Consider the following 22673-nt stretch of genomic DNA (forward strand, 5'->3'; position numbering starts at 1 on the left):
ATTTCATATGCAAGTGAAATTGTGAAGATGAGAGTATGACCCAAGAAATAGTTTGACAACAAATGTTTGCAATGAAACCAAAGGACTCACAAACTAAATGAATGTATCTTGAATTCATATATAACAATGTCGACTTTATATAATTTGATTGCTAAAATTGCCACTATCCTTGTTAAGAGATAGCATGTGTAACAAAATTGAAGGCCCTTTGAGAAAGCTAAGGCCACACATTTATACAAAATTGAGTTAGGAAGTTTAGTTATTTCAATTTATGTGACACTTCACGCTCCATTAGTCAAGTGTCAAATTTTTTGCATCCCTTTGTTGAAGTGCACAATCTTTCCATTTATTAAATGCTTTTCTAGCTCAAAATCACAATGTAAATGATAATGTTCAAAGGGTGTGTGGATTATACACAAAACATGTTGAAGTTCTCTACACCCTTTATTTATTTTAGAGATAAATAGATATTGAACTTTCTTCTCCATTGCTAGAGATTTACCACAATTCCTTACAATGGCTTCATTATGCATATATCTAACTTGTACATTTAACAAGTTAGATGAACTATTTAATGAGGAAATCAATAATACAATGGTGTGGATGTGTCGTTTTTTCTAAAGACAAGTAACTTCAAGTCTTCAACCATGTCCAATGAATCATCAATGTAGCTAATAATATCCTTGAGTAATTCATCAATATCCTCTATTGTTGTTGTAGCATTGTCTTTCTAGTAATTAATGTTGGTGTTCATTTAATTGATCCTCTTGGATTATAACCTACATAGAGTTGGTGGGGTTGTACAAGATTATATTACCCAAGCATTATACCACCTTTCAAAATAGCAAAGTCATTCCTAAAGTCAAGGTGCTAGAGTTTATGTTTTATTGAAATTTTCTTTCAATTTTCATGCAACTTTGTTGAACTCCGCATGTATTGAAGAGAGTACTTATGAAGTTCTAACACATACTCAATGAAACCACTCCTATCATATACCATTTTTGTAATATTCATCTTGAGTTTTCCATGAGTAATTATTTTTCTTTACTTTCTTGTATCTCTCTTTCCATTTTTAGGACATGAGATTCATCTCCTTACACCATCTCTACAATTAAGGTGACAATAGCAAAATGATCCATATTTCCTATGTCAATCTTCATGGTCTCAAATGTCTCAATTGTAATTTGATTGATGGTAGACCTTCTCTTCTTATGTGAAGACTTGACCACTCCCTTCTTTTATAGAAGATGAAACGTTGTGTACATGCTACTTCATCATTACCTTCATAGGATGTATCCCCTCAAGATATGTTGAAGGCTACGATTGTCTTGATTGAAGATGGAGAGTCTTTTTCTTACTCCTAACCCCATCACAATGCTTCTCGCTAGAGCTTCCTCAGTGTTTGGCCTTGGTTCATCTTTAGCTTGTCAAGTAGATGTTTTTAAGATCATCATTGGTTCTTTCATGTCTTTAAGCCTAATTAATATTTCTCTAGGGTAATAACTTGTCTTTATCCTAGACTTGTGCACTCACACCCTCTTTGGTGGAAAAGTTAGTTTTGATTGACTGAGTGGAGGAAGCTTCATTCTTAATAATGTTCATCACTTTAGGAAGGATAGTGTTTGAAGGCATTTTTGCTACTTGCTCAAATTTTAATACCCTTTTGTTCCCTGGAGCTTTCTCATAGAATAGGGATTCTTTTTGTATTCCTCTTCAAATTATTCTCTATTAAAGGCCATCATTTAGCAATGGAAGCTCTATCTTCAACCACTTTTTGTGGATCACACATCTTGAAACAATAGGCTTAGAAACTATATTTATCTATCTCTTCTACTTCCATGCATGCAAACAACATTAGACAAGACTCACACTATTATAGATATGGTGTATGTTGGGCATTCCATATTATGTTTCTAAGATAGTGTTTCATTAAATCAAAAGCAAATGGTTTGATGCACAATATCCCTCGACAAAAGCATGTTTAGAGCATATCTATGTGAAGTCTAGGGGAATTTTGTAGCACCATACATCCTAATGTAATTGGTGTCCCTATCCATATAACGATGTCCCCTTATCTCCAAGACTTTCAAAGCTTCTTGTAAGAAACAAAGAGATTCCTTAGCAAAGACCAATTCTTATAAAGGAGCTAAGAACTTGTTGTGTATCTTCATATGGTAAGGGACATATTTGTTTCTATTCTCCAAAGGTCTTTGTAGTGTACATTCACATGAAGGAATTCACCAAACCAATTCCAATCCATTATAGGGAACAAATTCACTATCCACACTATGTTAAACGAGGAGGACATAGAGGAGTCCAAGCAACTGCTTTCCAACATCGATTAGACTTTCCATATGGCTTAATTCAAGGTGTGAGTTAATGATAGCTTAATTATAAATTATTCCTTTATAAAGCTTTAACATAAAAATGGGACACAAGCTTCATTTACTTAAATCGATCCTTTTCTTCATATAATCTACTCACAAGGACCACAACATCTTGAACTACAACATTCAAGTTAACATTGGGATGAATAATCAATTATTTTGAATTGAAGTTCTATCTTCTAGCCACCATCAGTTTAGTAGTTTGTGTGATAGTTATGCATGTCTACAAATTGTTTAACACAATTGATGGTTTATTACTCCTCAAACCTTGGGGAATTTATAATACCTCTAAATTGTTAGTCACACATGATGCAATGCCCTTACCTCCTTTAGATATTGTTCTTCATGTCTATATATTTGTTCCCTCAACAAGCCATTGAATCACATCAAAGCAACCCAACTTCCATTCTAGCTACTATGTTATGCCACTAAGATCTTCAAACATTATAGTTCATACCAACATCTTTAATGTCTTGGGTATTATGATTTGAAAGAATTAACTACTACATTGCATCTTTATACATTGAAAAAATTTCGCCATTGAACACTAAGGTAGTAGTATACACTATATATATCCAAAACAGTTGATTTTTTTTTATATTTAAACACTCTTTATAACGCATAATTATATATATATATATAGCATATTATTAGATTATATACAGTTATGATACTTCCATCCACTTTGGATTGAAATAAATCATTTTAAATATTTAAAAAACACATTTAAAAATAAAAAGCCAAGTCAACTAGAGACTTTCCCCTCAGTTGCATAACTACCCAACATCACCACATCAGTAATTTCACATTCAATGGAATATATACACAAAATATACCACATCCATCCTCACAGAGAAACGTCTTCACACCCAGATTTAATTTTCAGTAGGAAAATTTAAAGTTAGTTCAAAGCAACGGAATATCTACAGGAAAAGCTCGCCCCACAAAAATATTAATGGGTGAAGATATTTTCCTTTGACTTCGATATTTGCGGGATGCGCCATTTTCACTATCTCATCAGAGACTCCAGCCACTTCTCTACGGATTTCTGGTTATCTGCACAACACAAAAGCCTAATTACCAGTTAAAAAAACCAAAAAAATGGTTCAAAGGCGCCAACAGCATTATATTAAATTTCATAGCTCCAGAGACTTGAACTGCAAACTTAACCCTCATCGAACTGTTGGACTGAATCATACCCAAGATGCGTGTGTTTTCATTCTGTTTGCCGCGGGAATCGAGCACCTGACGTGTTGAGGGACCGTAGCAAGGGACCAGAACCCCAAAGCTGTTATCTGAGTCGTCGCCGTAGAATCTGGAGGAAAGAGGCTCGAACCATCCAATGGACCAGTCCGACTCATCAGAATCAGAGCAAGTCGTCCAGTCGTCTCTGTCTCTTTCTGCAGGCAAAACGAAACCATCGATTTCGGTATCGACTCGCCGTTGGTCGACTTCCCCAAACCGTTTGCGGCCATATCTTGTGGTTCTTTGTCTGGGGACGTCTTCCTCAGTGGTTCTCGCTTTCGGCATGAAAGAAGTAAACCACTGAGAAGGTTTTGCTTTTACTGGCATAGAAGCACAACGTCGAAGTTGGGGGTTCGAGTCCTTGCCACGCCACAACCAGCCAGCTATATCACCTAGCGTCATTTTTTATGTTCCTGCAAGCCTTATCTGGAATATCTGCCGGTTGCCATATGTTTTTATAGATTTTCTTGGTTTTCGCTGTCAGCAAGAGAGAAGTGTATAAATCTTTCTGCAAAAAGCAAGTGAAAAGCAAGTGTGTCTGGTCCATATAGATGTGACCATTGTTGAAACCATTACAACACATTTTCAACAAAATAAGCACTAAAATAATTGGAAAAGTTTAACTACCTTAATACAAGTGAAAGCAAACATGGATCATAAATATTCACAGAACAGTCTTATAAATATTCATAATCATCATAATCATGCATGAAAACGTGTCAACAATCAGACGTCAAGTATTCATTATAAATCATGCATGAAAATGTGTCAACAATCAGAGTTCAAGTATTCATTAAAATTCCAAAGATACATGTATACATCCAATACCACTAGTTCTAATAGTGGAGTGTTGGAGCCACCACTTGCTCCTCAAAAGAACTAACTTGTCTTGCAGGGGGAGCCAAGGGGAAAAGTCATTTTCTTGTACCATGAGTGTGTATATATAACAAATGGGGTGATCCTTCACCTCCCTTGTGACTTTTGTGCTACCCTCGTGACCATAAGTTCTCTATGACCTTTTGACTTCTTACATAACTTTTCACATTACATGACTCTTGGATTTCCACTTTACATTATATTTCTCCAATATTGAATTACTTCTCTATGACCTTTTGACTTCCAACATAACTTTTCACATTACATGATTGACTCACTTCCACTTTACATTATATTTCTCCAATATTGAATTACATATTCCACAAAATGATGTGGCACATGAACAGGGATTCACTCAATGAATCTGACATATTAAATAATACCTTTAATTTGACTATATATTGAAAATACCTCTAAAATCACATTATTTAACCCAGCCCAATACACCTCTCCAATATAAGAAACCCCTAGTTTCCCAATAATATATCACCTTGATCCAACAAGAAATTGAACCAATGATTTCACATCAAGGGTGTCTTAATAGAGCACTTGATCACCGTTGGTCCAAGACCCATGGACAAAATATATGCTTTTAAAATATAAATTATTATTATAATTAATTTTTATAAAAAATAAAATAAATTACAATCCAAAACAGTTAAATAAATATTAAGGATAAGATTAAACATCATTTAAAAATTGAAAAATATTTTTTTCAAAAAAATATAATATTAAAAAATACATTTTATTATTAAAATAAAATAATAATAAAATATATACATATATGAATTTGAGTTTTTATTTGATTTTTTATGTTTTTGGAGATTTTGGTTGGCATTTGGCTAAACAGTTTTTTATAGAATTTGACGTATCACTAATAAACATAAATTTTACAAAATTCACATATCAACCTGTCATTCCAATAAATTCCAACAAATTTTCAGATAAAATTAACTGAAAATATATATAAAAAACCTATAAAACAATTAAACTATAGACATATTAAATACAATATATTAAATAAAAAATAATCTATCCAATCATAAAATATCATAATTCATATTTTAATAGAAAACAAATTATATTAACATTAATTATATACATACAGCACACAACTCTTTACGAGGATTCACAAAAAAAAAAAAATAAAAAAAAAATAAAAATATATATATATATATATATATATATATTTTATATTTTTTTTTTTTTTGCATTATATACGATTATGATTCTTCCATCCACTTTGGATTGAAATAAATCAGTTTAAATATTCAAAAAAAACACATTTAAAAATAAAAAGCCAAGTCAACTGCAGGCTTTCCCTCAATTGCATAACTACCCAACATCACCACATCAGTGATTTCACATTCGCCAAGTGAATGCGCCTTTCAATGGAATATATACACAAAATATACCACATCCATCCTCACAGGAAAACGTCTTCACACCCACCAGATTTAATTTTCAGTAGGAAAATTTAAAGTTAGTTCAAAGCAACGGAATATCTACAGGAAGACCTCACCACACAAAAAAAAATAATGGGTGAAAATATTTTCCTTTGACTTCGATATTTTGCGGGATGCGCCATTTTTCACTATCTCTTCAGAGATTCCAGCCATTTCTCTACGTATTCCTGGATATCTGCACAACACAAAAACCCTAATTACCAGTAAAAAAAGTCCAAAAAAATGGTTCACAAGCGCCAGCAGCATTATATTAAATTTCATAGCTCCAGAGAATTGAACTGCAAACTTACCCTTCGACGGACTGTTGGACTCAATCGTACCCAACATGCGTGTTTTTCCATTCTGTTTGCCGCGGGAATCGAGCACCTTACGTGATGAGGGACCGTAGCAAGGGACCAGAACCCCAAAGCTGTTATCTGAGTCCTCGCCGCAGAATCCGGAGGAAAGAGGCTCGAACCATCCAATGGACCAGTCCGACTCATCAGAATCAGAGCAAGTCGTCCAGTCGTCTCCGTCTCTTTCTGCAGGCAAAACGAAACCATCGATTTCGGTATCGACTCGCCGCTGGTCGACTTTCCCGAACCTTTTGCGGCCATACCTTGTGGTTCTTTGTCTGGGGACGTCGTCCTCAGTGGTCTTTGCTTTCGGCGTGAAAGAAGTAGAACGAGAGGGTTTAGCTTTTGCTGGCATAGAAGCAGAAGGTCGAAGTTGGTGCTTCGAGTCCTTGCCACGCCACAACCAGCGAGCGATATCACCTAGCGTCATTTCTTACCTGAAAATCCCTAATTCACAGAGAGGGAAAGAAATTGAGCCGTTCACCCTTCCGCAGCTTCTACAGGATTTTCCTTTTAGGGTTCTCTGTTTCTAAAGGAACCAGGAACAAGATTGAAAGGAAATAGGCTCTTAGAAGCTAGGCTGCCGAACCGATGACCATGCTTTTTACAAAACCAGCATTACCACGATCAAATTTTTTACTTGAGAAGATTCTGCTAGGGCTAAACAGTAGCTTCACAACTGCGCTGCATCCCATTCATAAAGATTAAAAGAAATTGAGCGGTATCCCATTCACAAAGATTAAAAGATATTGAGTCGTTCACCCTTCGGCACCTAAGACAGGATTTTCCTTTAGGGGTTCTCTGTTTTTAAAGAAGCCCAGAACAAGATTGAAAGGAAATAGGCTCTCCAAAGCTAGGGTGCAGAGCGATTGGCCATGCTCGTTACAAACCAGCATTGCCACCATCAAATTTTGTACTTAAATAGAGATTTTTGTTGGGGTTTTCCTAGGGTTAAACAGTGGCTTCACAACTGCGCGGCATCCCATGTCTTCCGGGCCACGCAACAGCCCTTGCACGCACTAAACTGGTCGACAGAGATTCGAACTACGGACCTCTGACCCCACAGCGCCCCTCTAGTTTCTCGCTTAGCCTTTAATAATTATAATAAAAAATAAACAAGACCGAGAGTAAAGTTCGCGTGGTTTCATCCAGCTGGACGGCAATGATGCTGCTGGGGTCTAGATCCGAACACTTGCTCCGTCAGATGTATCTTACAAGGATTTTCTCTAATCCATAAACGACAAGAAAAATAGTTTATATAATAAAAAGACACAATTTGCTTCCGAAAACCCGGAGAACGTACGGAAGCCAGAGGCTGAGACTCGACTTTGCGACCCGACGTGGCAGATGAAGGGGAGAAAATTATTCTTTGTGGTGGTCAGAAAATCTTGGTGACAATGGTCTCTTGCAACGCGTACTTTACACGTGGAAGTATTCCATTGGTTAAGTGGTGGCCCATTAGGGGAGATTAGAAATTAGATTTGTGTTTATATTGGGGCAATATCAATTGATTGGCATGCATGGGAGCTTTTAGATTCCTTGTTTGTGTTTGTATTGGGTTAAATATGAATAGATTGGTATGCATGGGGGCTTTTAGATTCCTTGTTATCCAATCTCATAATTGGATCTAGCTTTTGCCCACTATCCATTTTCCATGGGGACCCATGCAAGGATCAATAGCTTTAGGTCATAATTAGAATGTAGTTTCCATGAGTGCATATGCAATGACCAATCCCTTCTCAACATGATCTCTGGGTTATAATCAAAATATAATTTTGAAGGATATAGAAAATGAATTTAACGGGATATCCACTTTGCAAGGATGGCATGTACCACAATGTTAGGGTGCATAATTTGTTACATTTCAACATTTTATGGGTTGTGATATGGGATGTATATTTATATACAATGTAAGGTATTGAGGTTTATATAATTTGTGTGTGTTAAATATTTTTTATTATATGTTTGTTAAAGAGAAAATTATATATACATATAAAGTGTCAATATCTATGTAAATTATTTATGATAGATATCTTTTTTTCATATTTTCTCTTGAGGGGTGTTAGTCATGCTTAACCTTAACTACACTTAGTGTCAAATAATGTCTCATCTTTACATAAGTAGACAAGTATGATTCTTGAAACAACGTATAATGATGATGATGATGATGATAATGTTTTCAATCAATATCCATAAATAACATATTTTCATATGCGATATAAGAATGACTCAGATATCTCACACCTAACATAAATTATTCTTCAATTATGATATCATGATTAAGGATATTTATTCAACCAAATTTGTCCATTACTTGCACTTTAAGTACTCACATCTAGTGGCTTAATGTGACAACCCCTTTGGGCTAATCTTGTATTGTAAATAATACAATCATATTTGTTGTAATTCACTGGGAGACACAGATTTCAAAGCTTGGGGAGGAGGTTGCTTGGGAACTAAGAGGATGCAGTTATTAATACTAGCCATGGGTTGACTGGTGGGTATTGAAAATGGGTTGACTACACAATTATGAAGTGAGAGAACAAGCCCATGCTCCTTTGGACAAGTCCGCAAGAAAAAAGGATAAAAAATAAATGAAGGAGTGGATGATGTTGGAAGGGAGTTGCGTGGGAAGCTGGCATGACAACACCCCCACAACCACACACAATGAAAAAAGCATAACCACTGGTTAGAGACTAGCCATGAGTAGGACGCACGACCACTCCACGACCATATGAGTACAATAGTTGCAAAGGAGGTGAGAAGAAAAAATACACGATGCACTAAAAAGGAGGCAGTTGCAATGGTGCGGGAAGACATGGAAGAGGGGAAGAACACAAAGAGAGTTCAAAGGGAAGAGATCACTCTAGTGGTAGCCCAGCTGAGAAACCCAAGAGGGCTTACTAGTTGAGAATCATAAAGTAGTAGCTTACTTCTAAGGTTGATAAAATAACTGGGAACTAGTGAGTTGAGAAACACTGGTGCGATGAGGCACTCCAAGACTAGTTGGGCTACTAATACCTGGTGTAGCCTAAGGCTAAGAACACAAATGTAGCACCATTGAGAGGTCACTGGGCAGGCGTGCTCTCACTCTTACAGTAGTAACACAACTGATATGTCTTCCTTATTATTCATTAATCTCTATCGAAAATTGAACTAAGACTCTTTGTGCCATGCGAGAATCACCTGCATTGATGTTGATTGTATTAATGGCCTTTGTGGTGTAATAGTTGAGAACTGTTGAGAACACCTTAGAAAAATGGGCTTTGTTCACTATATGTGAGCAATGGTTGAGAGTTTCTAGCTAAACTGCCTCCTCAAGCTCTGAACCTAGCTCAAGGATGACTGGCTGCAAGAAAGACTACAATGCAAGTCAATTTAAGGTTGGATTGAGAGTTGAAGTTCCAATCTTAGTTGTACATCATGAGATAAGTGCTTTATGTCTTCTTGCATTTGAATATTGTGTACATTCCTATTGTGCTATTAAGTACTCATGCTAATGCTAATGAATGTTATTTCATGTGTAAATGCTGAGGAACACTATTTCCTATATGAATGGTGTGTTTTCTGAGGAATGGTTGATTCCTATATTGGTTTTACGATTTGAATATCATTAATTTACAAACCTAAGAGACATGTGATTCTCTTTGTTATTATGAGCCCGAAATCAATCTAAATTGCCTGGGTATCAGGGATGGGTAAATCCATGTTGATGATTAAACTCTTGCTTCGAAATGATGTAAATATATGTGTGTGTGTGTGTGAGTTGACACGAGTGTTTGTTAAGCTCAAAAGAGAAGGTTCTTATATCAAATGCAAGCCCGGAAGGGATAACCTTGCCGATGGTACGTCACATGCCAAATATTTATCTATATACATAAGTCTTGGTGTGCGGCACCAAAGTTCAAGAGGGACAGTGGGACGACTAAGTATCGAAGGAACTTGAGTTATATATATATATATATATATATATATATACATATACATACATACATACATACATACATACATACATACATACATACATATATATATATATATATATATATATATATATATATATATATATATATATATCTATATATATATATATATATCGGGCTAAGGGTTGGAGCGGAACCTTGATAGGTTAGAATAGCGGTGAGGGACCCCCCTTCTCTTCACACCTCATGGGGGGGTAATCCCCCCCAAATTCTATTGATTTGAAGTGGAGGAATGTTCATTGTTGATTTAATAGCATAGAACTAAGATTGGAACCACAATTGAGGACTCCATAAATAGAAGTGGCCTTGAAAAAAGCTCAAAAATAAAATTCATTAGATGGGAGTGAAACCAGGACCAGATTGTAGTGCTTGTCACCCTGATTCCAATGGTGTGAACTACACTCAAATCCGAGTTCGTATGCTCAAGATATAGTTGGTCAAAGTTCTGGTCAAATGGGGCAAGTGGAAGCCACTAATGAGGCAACAACTTTTCGAATGGACGGCACATGGAAAATGGCAGTCAAAAAGGGAAAATTTGCCTCCTCTTTAGTTCGTTCAGTGACCCTTAAAAATGGGATCCACAATTTTAACTAATGTGTCCTAAAAAATTAAAAATAAATATATATTTAGGGTGGTGGGCTGCCACCCCCAACGGACCCAACAACATACATATATTAAATATGTTTAAATGTGGTGGGCATGCCACCCTCGATGTACCCGCCCAACCCACCGGACAACACAACGTAAGTCATGTATATGGTGGATCCAGCGGGGTTCTAACCCACCCGACCCATGTGGGTCAGCCCCAATTATAATAAAACACTGAAAACCATAAATATGTCATGTATTAAAAACAAATCAAAACCATATTTGGGGTAGGCAAGTTTTGAACCTAGTTCATCCCCCACCTAATTCGCCACGCCACCAACAGGCCAACGAGCCATCCATTGATAAGTCTGCATGACGCCTTATATGAAAATGCTTAACATTTTCCATTCGACCGGCAGAGAGCGGATCGGGGTCCGACCAGCGAAACTAGGAGTGGTCCACAAGTGGCAGAACCCTAAGGAGGGGTATCTTTTGATGCCAAGAAGATTCCTTTGGGGTCCATAAGTGCTAGTGTTAGAATGGGACAAATTTATAGTCATTTTTACACGATTTCATGCCACGAATTCAATGTTGATGACTTTTTTTGCATCTGAGCTCTACATTTTTCACCCATGACCAAGATTGGAGGTATAAGAGTCATTTATGTAAAGTTGATTGTAATTCATTTCTTTGTTGCCATTTAATGAAAGAAGGCATCCCCACTTTGAGCAGGGCTCGGAGACGTAGCCCACATTGGGTGAACTCCGTAATCAAATTGTTTTTGTGCCTTTGATCTCATGGTTGTTTTATGATTTCCGCTTATTTTTCATGTGTTTAAGTTACTTGGTTATATGCTCTTTTATAAGCACTTTTGTGTGCATTCTTGAAGTTAAAAGATCTAGATCAAGTTTGGTATCAGAGCAAGACTTCTTGATGCGAGTTGCATGAGTGAATGCTAACCCGAAACAAGCTCCAAATAGGAGAAGGAAAATTCAAATCCTTTGATCCTGAAGCGGGGCATGCACCACAAAGACAAAACATGGCAGATGAGGAAGCTCGAATGGAGGAAGAGTGAAATTATCGCAAGATCTTCTTCACCATGGTAGGGAAAGTTGAAAAGTTGTTTGTAGAATATGAGAAGACAATCAAAACTGAGAGGAAAGAACCAGATGACCATGCATCGGTAAACCATGAAGGTGGAAGAGGAGAGCCTCATGAACCACCCTCTCCATCCTCTAGTGATAGTTCTTCTTCTTCTTCTTCTTCTTCTCATCACTCTAATAGGAATCATAAGAATACATCTAAGAAGCCATTTTTAAAGCTAGATGTAAAGTTTGATTTGCCCACATATAATGGAGAATGTAATGAAAACAAACTAAACAATCGGATTAGATAGATCAAGATTTATTTCTAGATTTAGCAGATTGAGGAAGATGAGGCCAAGATCCAATTAACATATCTTCGGCTGAGTGGTACTGGTCTTGTCTGGTGGGAGAGAAAGTTGCAGAAAGGCAAAAAAAACTTGGGTAATCTCCTTTCTTCTTGGTCCATTTTTTTTTCTACATTAAAATATCATTTTTATCCTTTGGCTTATTGACAAAAGGCTTTAATGGAATGGCAATATTTAAGACAAGGAAAGGGTCGAAATGTACAAAAATTCACAGAAGAGTATATAAAACAAGCATTAAATTTGAGCATTTCACTTGATTTACCTGAAACTATAACAAAGTATATTGGTGCTTTACATAGTTACATCAAACATTCTTTGTTATTATTTGAGCCAACTACTATTGATGCGGCCAGTGTGAAGGCCATTCACCTTGAAAGTAGGGGCAAGAATGATAAAGAAGATAAACCAAAGAAATCATCTTTTAAACTTCATAATACCGAGTTCAAAGGAAAAGGCAAGGGAAAGTACAAGAAGGCAGCTACAACCAAGAAGGAGGAAGGACCAAAGCCATCTTGCACACATTGCAAGAAGTAAGTGTTGAGAAATCTAGGGAATATGGAGTTAAAGAGTTTCTCTGCTTGATAATTGCTTGTGATATACTTTTACTTCTTAGCTTATAGTGTTATCTTCGTTATATTATTATTGTGTTATTTTCATCAACACAATTACCAATATGCGCAATAGAAGACGAGTGACACAGTATGTAGGCTAGTCAACCAGGGCCAAAACCTCTCACCTCTTGAGAGGAAAACTCGATCAAAATTCTTCTTATAGATATTCAATTGATGAATACTAAGACCATGAAAAATACACTTGACTCTAGTATCCTCCCAAGAACCTTGTCACTAACCTTGATGTTCTACCTCTTCTCTTCCTTGACTTCTTTCTAGATCTCAAACTACTCTCCTCGGCTTCTAGAGAAACTCGATCTCTCTCATTCACACTGCCTCTTCTCGGCTTCCTAGATAAACTCAATTTCTAGGCTTTTACTGGTCTCTTCTAGAGAATCTTGGTCTCTATCTCGGTCACCTAGAGAATCTTGGTCTCTTAGGTTTACCCTAGAACAGAAACCCTAGTCTCCTTAATGCAACAATAGGTTCTTCCTTCGATCTTCTTATGATGTCCTCATTTCTTCTTTCTTCACATGAGAGAGAGTATATAACCTAAGACAAGTCCTAGAAGAATCCTTCCTATCCTGACCCTAGAAGAATCTTGTCTTCGGTATCCCCAGAAGAATCCTTTCTTCGCTATCCCTAGAAGAATCCTTTCTTTGTTATCCCCAAAATAATACTTCTTCACACTTATTGTTGTTGGACTCTACTTTGCACTTCTTCTTGATCGAATGCTTGTCAAGTTTCTTTTCTTTAAGTGAGGCCGAGTGTGGCTACTTATACACCTCATCTCATGTCCCTTAGGCTGACATGATTTCAAGTAGTTAGGTCGACTTCTTCTAGCAAGTTCTTCCATCGTTGTAGGCCAATTTGAAGAGGATAAGTGACAAGGTCTTGGAGGATACTTTACATAGACAAGTTTGACCTTTTACAAAGTGTAACATGACTTCATTACATGACAATGTCTCTATCATTTTATGACTAGATGACAAATAATTCCTAAATACTCTCAGTGGGAGTCTTTACTCAAAAACAAAAATATCTTGCTCATGAAACCCATGAAGCAAGTCAATAGAATATTTTTAGTTTTCTTCCTTACATCTCATTACATAAAATCATAATTACATGTCATTGTGAACACCGAACCTAGTTACACTTGTCAACACTCTCTCTTAACTAGGGAGGTATTCATAATGTTACTTGGTCATTCTCAATCTGAAGAATTTCTCATTAGAATAATTCAGATTGGTAACTCATTTGTATAGCATCATATCAACCAACATTGTCACATAGCAATGCCTTGACTAACAAATCCATCTCTCCACAAGATCTCAACTCAATGCTGGCAATACCAATGATTTATAGACACTCTCATCATTGTCTCTCTTGGAACATCCCCTACCCGAGTACTTAGGGTGTGTTCCATGAGGACTATTCTTATCTTGGATTCCCTAGTCCTCAAATAATATCGGTCCTCTACTACTACTCTTCTATTAGATGCCCTATCTCATCCTCAAAGAGTATTGGATGCCAAATAATTACCCAATCCTACATTTTGTCTTCCGAGGTGAAGACCAAAATGATGTGTCTATGTCTCCCTCTCAGATAGGGAGGACATATTCCAATAAAGTATTGTAATAATTCCTACAAAATGAATGTACCTAAGTTCCCTCTTGGCTTAGGAATTTCCAAGTTTCTTCCAAGTAAGAAACTTCTTTTTAGGCTCCCTCTTAACTAGCGACCTACAATAACTCCTCATGTGGAGATCATGGAACAACCAGTTGCTTGAAGAGCACCTTCCTTTGATGTCATGAATTTATTCTTCATCATGGAGTCTTCATCTTTTGGTACTTCTTCATAGGGCATAGATCATCCATCATTTCTGTTCATGAGTCAGTCATGTCCTCATTCCTTTCATCAGAAAGTGATTCATCAGTTTTTCCATCTAGCTTTGCTTCATGTCATGCTACTTGCTTCATGCCATATTTTTCGGAAGGATCTTACATCCTTCTATATGGTTTTCCTAGAAGTCATCCACATATCTTCCCTTTGGCAGTCCTACATAACCCTATTCAGATATTAGTTTAAAAATATGAAACGAACACTTAAATCAAAATTACCTTTATGATGGTCTCTTATCATGACATCTTCTTATAGGTATCAGAATCCTGCATGCATGTTGACACATATCCTAAAGATATTCATTGTCAAGGGTTTTCATCTTTTTTTGACTCTTATCATAGTCTTCATATCTTTTTGGGAGATATTCCAGTCAAATCTTCTTGGTCTTGGATGTTCAATGCCTTTTATATTTTATGATCTATTCCTTTCTTTTCACACACTTCATTCCCAGGAGCTTCCAATCAAAGTTCCTTAATTGTATTCAGCTTCCTCATGATTCCTATGAGAACATATTATGTTGATTTCATCTAGTGTGACTTATGCTTTTCAGCAATCTTTCAGAGGAGGAGATCCCTTTTTCTTTGATCATGTTTCCCAAGATGGAAATAGTGATTCATATTATCTGCAATCATATGACATGACTTTCATAATAATCTATGTAAGCATACATACCTCATTTTTCCTTCGGGTCATTCAGACTTCCCGCAACAACTTCCTTTGAGTGAAAGAGCTTTATCCTTTAGATCTGCTTCATTGTTATGTCATCATACCATCATCCCTTGAATCGTATGAGTTGGAATTCTTGATGAAACATTTGTCAGTGAATCTTTTGATAAGGATTCCATCAAAGAAACTTGACGATCTTTCATATCCTCACCCAACAGATGTTTCCTTATTGACTATTGTATGATGATCCCAGTCAATGACCTCTACTTCTTTCTATAAGTATCACTTGAGATTTCAATGAGGTTTCGAATATGTCTTATTCAATAGAATTGATTCTAGACATTCTTTTTGCTTCTCATGTCAAGAGCTCTTAATTCTAATGCTTTTATCGCGATGTTATTTTCTAATCTGCTGCATCCTATCTTATTTACACTGCTTCCTATCTATAAATTACAAGTGAAAAGTATCTTCTAGTGAAGAAGATCATCTTAGTCATAATATAGATCTTTCACTTCTTCCTTTTTAAGCTTCTTTGTCTCAGGTTCTTTCACTTCCTCAGTGATATGGGCTTCTTCCCTATCCCTCTTAGCCTTATTACATTTAGGAAAATCTCTTCTATAGTGCCCAAGTTCCTGAACACCATAGCATATTACCTTAGCCATGTTCTTTCTTTTCTTTTGAGGACCAAACTTTCCAAATTTCCCTTTTCTTCTTGTCATAGCAGCATATGCTTGATTCTTCTCATTTGGTCCTACATCAACTTTTTATTTTAGTTTGGTTTCTTTGATCTTATAGAGTGACCAAAGATCTTGAAATGGAGTAGTCTTTTTCTTCCCATATAAACTTGAAGTGAAGTTACTCCATTCTTCCAGTAGTGCATTTAATACCATTGTGGTCATATCTCTATCATACATGACTTCTCCCAACTGTTGTAGTCGATATTGAATTTATAATATCCTCATGAATTATGAGGCTAGTCCATATTCCTTTGACATATTTATTTTGTAGAGTTATTTGCTTAATGAGATTACTCTTCTTGTAGTACTTGCAGAAAAAAAACTCTACCAATTTGTCATATATAGCTTTTGCGGTCTCCAACTTTGATATATATGGGATTAGTGACTCTTTTATAGATTCTATAAGAATCCTATATGCTCTCAATTCTCCCTTCATGAATCTAGCATGTGCTTGAGTATCTTCTTTTGGAGGTGTTTCTGGGAAAACTAGTATTCCTAAAGAATGCTAGCCCTCTAGGTTTGGCAGCTACCCTAGAAACAATAGTTAAAAGCTATTCAACGATTTCTTCTATGTGTAACAGATAAGAGAAAGATAATGGAACCAACCTGGAACTTCCGCTTGATCCCTTGCTAGCTCTCTCTCCCCTTTGACAGAACCCACAACTCCTCCTCGTACTTAACACGCTTGGAGAGTACCTGCACATGTACAACAACAAAGAACTGTCAAAGTATAGTGATCTATTACAACATAAACGTTACAGAATCAGATACATAATGAACATATGATAGCATTCACAAATAATAACATTCACAATTGCACAATCATATGGAAGAAAAACTTGAAGAACTTTATTGATAGAAGGGAGAATTACAACCCAGTTGTTTGATCCAGCATCATCCTCCCAGTGTCAATCCTTCTTCACCTCATGAAATAGCAAGATCACTTCAACAATACAATGCTCTTTCCTCAATTACAAACTATCAACACTTACTTGCAATTCACAACATTCCAACCTCTAGATCTCTTGGATGAAGGATCCATTTATAGATGTTTGCAAGGGTGTGAGTCATCCATGGGGTTTGATTAGTGTCATTCCACTTGTTATATTTGGTTCCACAAGAGAGGGGATAACTGAAGTTTAGATCCCTTACTCATCCTTGGGCGAATTTAGAGAGGCAAGTGGCACAGGAGAAGTTTCTAGAAGATTGCATGAGCATCCACTTAGCAAAATATCCCATACATTTGTCCATCCTCACCCATCGCACCCTATAGAAGGACCAAATAGTATGCATCGCACCTTGGCAGTGGAGCAGTCAGTATGCATCACACTTTTCCAGTGGAGCAGTGAATATGGTTCAGTTTAGGCAATTTTTGGATGGTTTCTCAGATGGAACTTTTGGGGAATGATGTATTCAGATGATTATGTTCTTTTAGGGTATGAAACAACTCTTTTAGGGGTTGAATGAGCCCTAGTATATCAACATATAATCTTGGGGTTGATGTGACCAAATATGTCCATAAAAACTGCCCCCTAAAGCATGAAGTCATAAATATTGATGTCCGGTGAAATGCTTTATCATGAGGATCTGAAGTTTTGAAACTGGAAGGTGACCTGCATAAGTTACAATACAATACATCATCATAATATAATTTCATGATCTAGCTGAGGGAGGCATTCCCATGCTTAGCTTTATAAATTTCATTTCATTTACATAGATCAGATAGTCGTCTGCAGATATAGACTGGTGATTCTTCAGATGTAGAGTCATCATCCATGGTTAGGATGACCATCTATGCAAAGCCTTTGTACATTTGATGTTTTTTATTTTCCTGAATATATCGCAGCCCGGATGGATGAAACTAGATCTGGGGTCTTCAAACTCATTCAATCTTCGCCCGATGTACAAGTCAATCCATGTGAAAATATGTTCTAAAGTCAAACATGGAGAGACATCGCCTGATTACCAACCAATAATGTGATCTGTTAATAGATGCGAGAGGAATCACTAATAGTGATAATGACCCTCAAGGTACTACAGTACAATTCACGTGGTGTGAATATATGATCCGATGTCGAACACCACACAAAATCTTTCGGTCGAAGGCCATTGATGTCAACCTGTCGTCGGAAGTGAGAAACTTGCCGTTGAGGTATGCAAGCTTCAAAGCACTGAAATGGTTGTTCCTAAGTCAACTTCTTGGATAACTAGCTGATGTTGACAAGAAGTGACTCGTTATAGGAGGGCCTTGATGTATCCCACATCTACGACATGAAATGAAGCAAATTATTTTCTAGAGGTGAAAAATGAATTGACGACACAAGGTTCAGGAATGGCGGTCATGAAGGTTGGAGGTATTGTAGCGGATGAGACATTAATTGGATGGTGGTTTCTCAACTAAATGACTTATCTTGAACATGTCGGTGACACTGAGATGAATCGGTAGCGTTAACCCCAAAATATGGATGGTATGAAAGATCAATGGTGAGATGACCGGTGAACGGAATAACCCAACCCAACTCAATCATGGAGATGAAGTGAAAGTGTCATGTTCAAGAGTGACCTGCTACCATAAAGTTCTTCAAGTTTTTTTTTTCCTTTTTTCCCAGTCATTGCTGACCAGTACCTCACTATTTTTTTCAAGCTTGAGGAGGATAACATATGCTTGTTCTATAATTGGCCCTTCGGGCAAACCTGTCGCTATGTTTAAATGAGTCTAGCGACAGTGAAACTCGGTCTTGTCTAGAATGGACAAGTTTGTCACTATTGTTTTAACGAGTTTAATGACAAGGATATCTCGATCCTTTTCATGTTTAGAGAGTTTGAAAAAGGACAGAAAGAAAACTCCATAAGTTCTTTTTCGTAAGATAATCCCTTAGGTCCGAAAAAGGATAAAATAATACAAAAGGGATGACATTTCCGATCACTTTAACGAGCTGAAATGACAAGCGCTCGACAATATTTTCCTATTTAACGAGTTTGAAAAGGGTTTAAAGAGGACTCTTGACATTTCCAATCACTTTAACGAGCTAAAAATGACAAGCGATCGACCTTTTTGTGAAGTAATCCCTCGGGTCCAAAAAAGATAAAACAATACAGGAGGGATGACATTTCCAATCACTTTAACGAGCCGAAAATGATAAGTGCTCGACAATCTTTTCATATTTAACGAGTCTAAAAAGGGTTTAAAGAAGACTCGATTTTGAGGAACGAGTGATGTCTTGGGTAGCAAATGGTTCCTGGTGAATTACTCAAAACATGTTGAATTCTGTGAAGAGGCTGGCTAATAAGACCACTCATTGCAGTTGTTCCTCAAGGGTAAAACAACCAAGTGAGAGCGTATGATCAGCCAAAAGGATGGTGGTGATGGGAGGTACACAAACAAGGTTGATCAGCCAAAGGGATGGTGGTGATGGGATGTACACAACCAAGGTTGATCGACCAAAGAGATGGTGGTGATGGGATGTACACAACCAAGGCTCAAAACGTTGATAAAATGGTAATCACAAAGGTTAATTTTTGAGAATGGGTTCATTTTTTGACAAGCTTGAACCATGGGGAAACTATGCTTGGATGGGTTCATTTTTTGACAAGCTTGAACCATGGGGGAACTATGCTTGGACTCAGTTTCATTTTTTTACAAGCTTAAAATGGAAAGATATGCTTGAAAGTTAGTTTTTATTTCTACGCAAGCTTGAAATGACAAGAAACTAAAAATTGAAAATGGGTTCATTTTTTGACAAGCTTGAACCATGGGGGAACTATGCTTGAGCAAAGGGGTGCATGCCCCCTAAGCTTTGTTACATTCACTAGACTACTCATGGCTACCAGGTGGATGGAATGAAGGTTCAATTGATATCGTTGATGTGAAAGGACCATTTAGGGATGATGATTGACTTGGAGCTATGCTTGGACCAGTAAATGAACATTGGTCAATGGTGACAATTTTTCCTTCATGCGGGAAATTCATCACTCGGAAGAGTGTTGAAACAATAGCTTCCATGTTATAAACGTAGTCACGCCCCAGAAGTAAATTGTAATCTAACGGTCCTAGGATTATCATCATGTTCAGATGAATGGTTTTTCTTCCCAAAGTGATCGGTAACTTAGGAAGGATCCCTAACGGCTAACTGGTTCCCGTGTTAAAGCCTAGCAGATTATGTGTAACAGGCATAAGCGATGGTGAACCAAGCACCTTCCAAGCAGTTGAGGAAAGGATACTCACTAATGCCCCTTCATCTATAATAGTGCTAGACACAATCATTTTATGAACTTGTACTATGATCCAGAAAGGTACATAAGAAGGATGGTGAGATCTTTCTAGTTGATTCCAATCAAAGGAAGTGACTAGACTACTTGGAGAATTAACCTCTCGAGTTACGGGAACTAGAGGGTTTTCCTCCTGTCGTGATGGAACGGACGGATTGCCCCCAAGTTCATTAGAATCTGAAGGAACAAAAAGGATTTGAACGATATCATTTTCACTCTCTTCGGGAATGGTATGGTTAGCTGAAGGTGAAATTGGGTCAGCTATTACCTCGACCTGTTGATTTGGGTCAGGTTTAGGCTCATTGGATTCACTTTCAGAGAGAGTGGTTTTGACCGACGATTGATTTGAGTCAGTCGGGTTTTCAACTAGTGAAGGACTTGGGGAGAGTTTCTGGTAACCAGATAGGAGTCGCTACGGTGAAGCAAGACGGTTATCCAATACTCTTTTGGCTTCATCCAAAAAGGGACAAAGGTGAAGGGCATGATTACCTTCACATAACTACATGGAATTTTGACTTTTCCCTTTCGTCCTTGAACTTTACTATCACTGGTTGATGGTGTGTTACCAACATAATCTTCAGAGGTTGATGACATAGGATGGTGTGAATGGGGAGACCATTCTTTCAAGATATGAGGAAAGCAGAGACAATCCCGAGAAAAATGGTCTCCCGCACAAATTATGCACGGATACTTAGCTTTGGGAATTTTAATGGACAGATTTTCATTTGCTTGGTTGCCCCCTTGCTGAATTGGCTTCTTCTTCTCAGCCACCTGGTTACTAGTATCACTACTTTCACCAAGTGAAGAGGAAGAAGGCGCAGGGTTAACTTCAGGTTCAACCAGAGGTGTACTCAATTGTGGAGAAATTACGGCATTTTGAACCACAGAGGTTGAGAATAGCCATACTGGTAAGGCCTGGAAGGGACAATGTAGCCATATAAGGAGCACCGATATTTCCCCAAGAAGGAAAAGGGCCAGGATTCCCATCAAAAGGTATTCCTTGATCAGTGGACTCTGGATTCTTCGCCATATGCCTCAACCTAAGATCAACTAAGGAACAGGGATGTTATTCTGAATTTAATTAATTTTAATGATACTTTGACACAACTTTGCTTTTTAATTTTTTAAGAGTTGAGAAAAAGCTAAAGATGACTCTATTCTCCTTTGATTTTTAATGAGCTTGAAAGGACAAATGCTTAGCTGGACCTTTTCTTTTAAAGAGTCGAAAAGGAATGAAAGTGACTACTCTGGAATATCTAGACAGAGGGATTACCAAACCAATCGCAAAACTGCAATATACACCTTAGTGATAAATTAAAGAGAAATTACCAAGGACTTATGTACGGAAGTCAATCTTCCCGAATGTTGTGTTTAGTGCATTGCGATCAATAAGGTGGTAGACTCAGCTTCCTATGGATAAAGGATATAAGCCTATTGTGGTCTCCCAATATATATGCGACGGTATGGGGAGCACAAGTCCATGCTAGCACTTGTCGTATCAAGGAGGAGGAATCACCCAACCTTCACTGAAAACGATAGCCACTAGTTTTAACAATGTCAGGACACGTTTCTGGCCTAGACCTGTAGATATGTTGCGTTAAGTTCCAAAGCATTGTTAGGTTCATTGAAATTCATTTTAAAGTTGATCTTGCTTAGAGTTTTCCTTTCAATGGTTCACCGCGTGATGATGATATGAAATTCCTAAGATGCAATCTATAATGATAAAAAATCTTTGTTTATTTTGAGCAATGAAAATCCTAGCTACTAGGGAAAGAAAATAACAGTGCTTTAAGCAAAGAGAAAAGAGCACACACTAGTGAATTTTCCTAAATCCTCTTTTCGCATGCAAACCAAAAAATATGCTAAATGCAAATGCATGTATTTGTTTTCCTTCTCCTTAAAGTGAAAGATTCAAAAAGGAAAACTAAATGCAGCAAAGATCTGAAATATTTCACTCAAAATGACATTTTCGACAATTTCTTCTTCAAAAGAGAAAGGAAGACTCCACGACACTTTTCAATTTTGAATAAAAATGCTTTCAACACTTTGAATATAAACAAATCAAATCAAATGCATGAAGAAAAAATTCAATCGATTATCAAGGGAAGGAAGAGTCCATGACAATTCTATTTTCGACACAAAACGACAATTACGACAC

At 37.1% G+C, this 22673-nt stretch overlaps 2 protein-coding genes across 2 annotated transcripts; both read right to left on the reverse strand.

The window, feature by feature from the left end:
• Nucleotides 1-3464: 3464 nt before the first annotated feature.
• LOC149266261 (uncharacterized) lies at nt 3465-4232 on the reverse strand. The gene has a single exon (XM_089407660.1). It carries the CDS (start codon nt 4032-4034, stop codon nt 3465-3467), a length of 570 nt encoding a protein of 189 aa, XP_089263786.1. The 5' UTR covers nt 4035-4232.
• Nucleotides 4233-5796: 1564 nt separating this feature from the next.
• LOC149266262 (uncharacterized) lies at nt 5797-7249 on the reverse strand. The gene is made up of 2 exons (XM_089395545.1): nt 6265-7249; nt 5797-6149 (listed from the first exon to the last, which is right to left on the reverse strand). Exons 1-2 carry the CDS (start codon nt 6737-6739, stop codon nt 6103-6105), a joined length of 522 nt encoding a protein of 173 aa, XP_089251671.1. The 5' UTR covers nt 6740-7249; the 3' UTR covers nt 5797-6102.
• Between the last annotated feature and the right edge of the window lie 15424 nt (nt 7250-22673).

This window comes from Pinus tabuliformis, chromosome 6 (genome assembly GCF_031772625.1).
Source record: "Pinus tabuliformis cultivar Carrire ecotype Pingquan chromosome 6, CPIR1, whole genome shotgun sequence".
NCBI lineage: Eukaryota > Viridiplantae > Streptophyta > Pinopsida > Pinales > Pinaceae > Pinus > Pinus tabuliformis.

Bases quoted from the DNA above. Each gene is read 5' to 3' on its own strand.
- LOC149266262 (XM_089395545.1), bottom strand. From the start codon at position 6,739: ATGACGCTAGGTGATATCGCTCGCTGGTTGTGGCGTGGCAAGGACTCG. The intron at 6,150-6,264 runs GTAAGTTTGCAG...TGTGTTGTGCAG, and splicing joins GTCCAACAGTCCGTCGAAGG to ATATCCAGGAATACGTAGAG.
- LOC149266261 (XM_089407660.1), bottom strand. From the start codon at position 4,034: ATGACGCTAGGTGATATAGCTGGCTGGTTGTGGCGTGGCAAGGACTCG.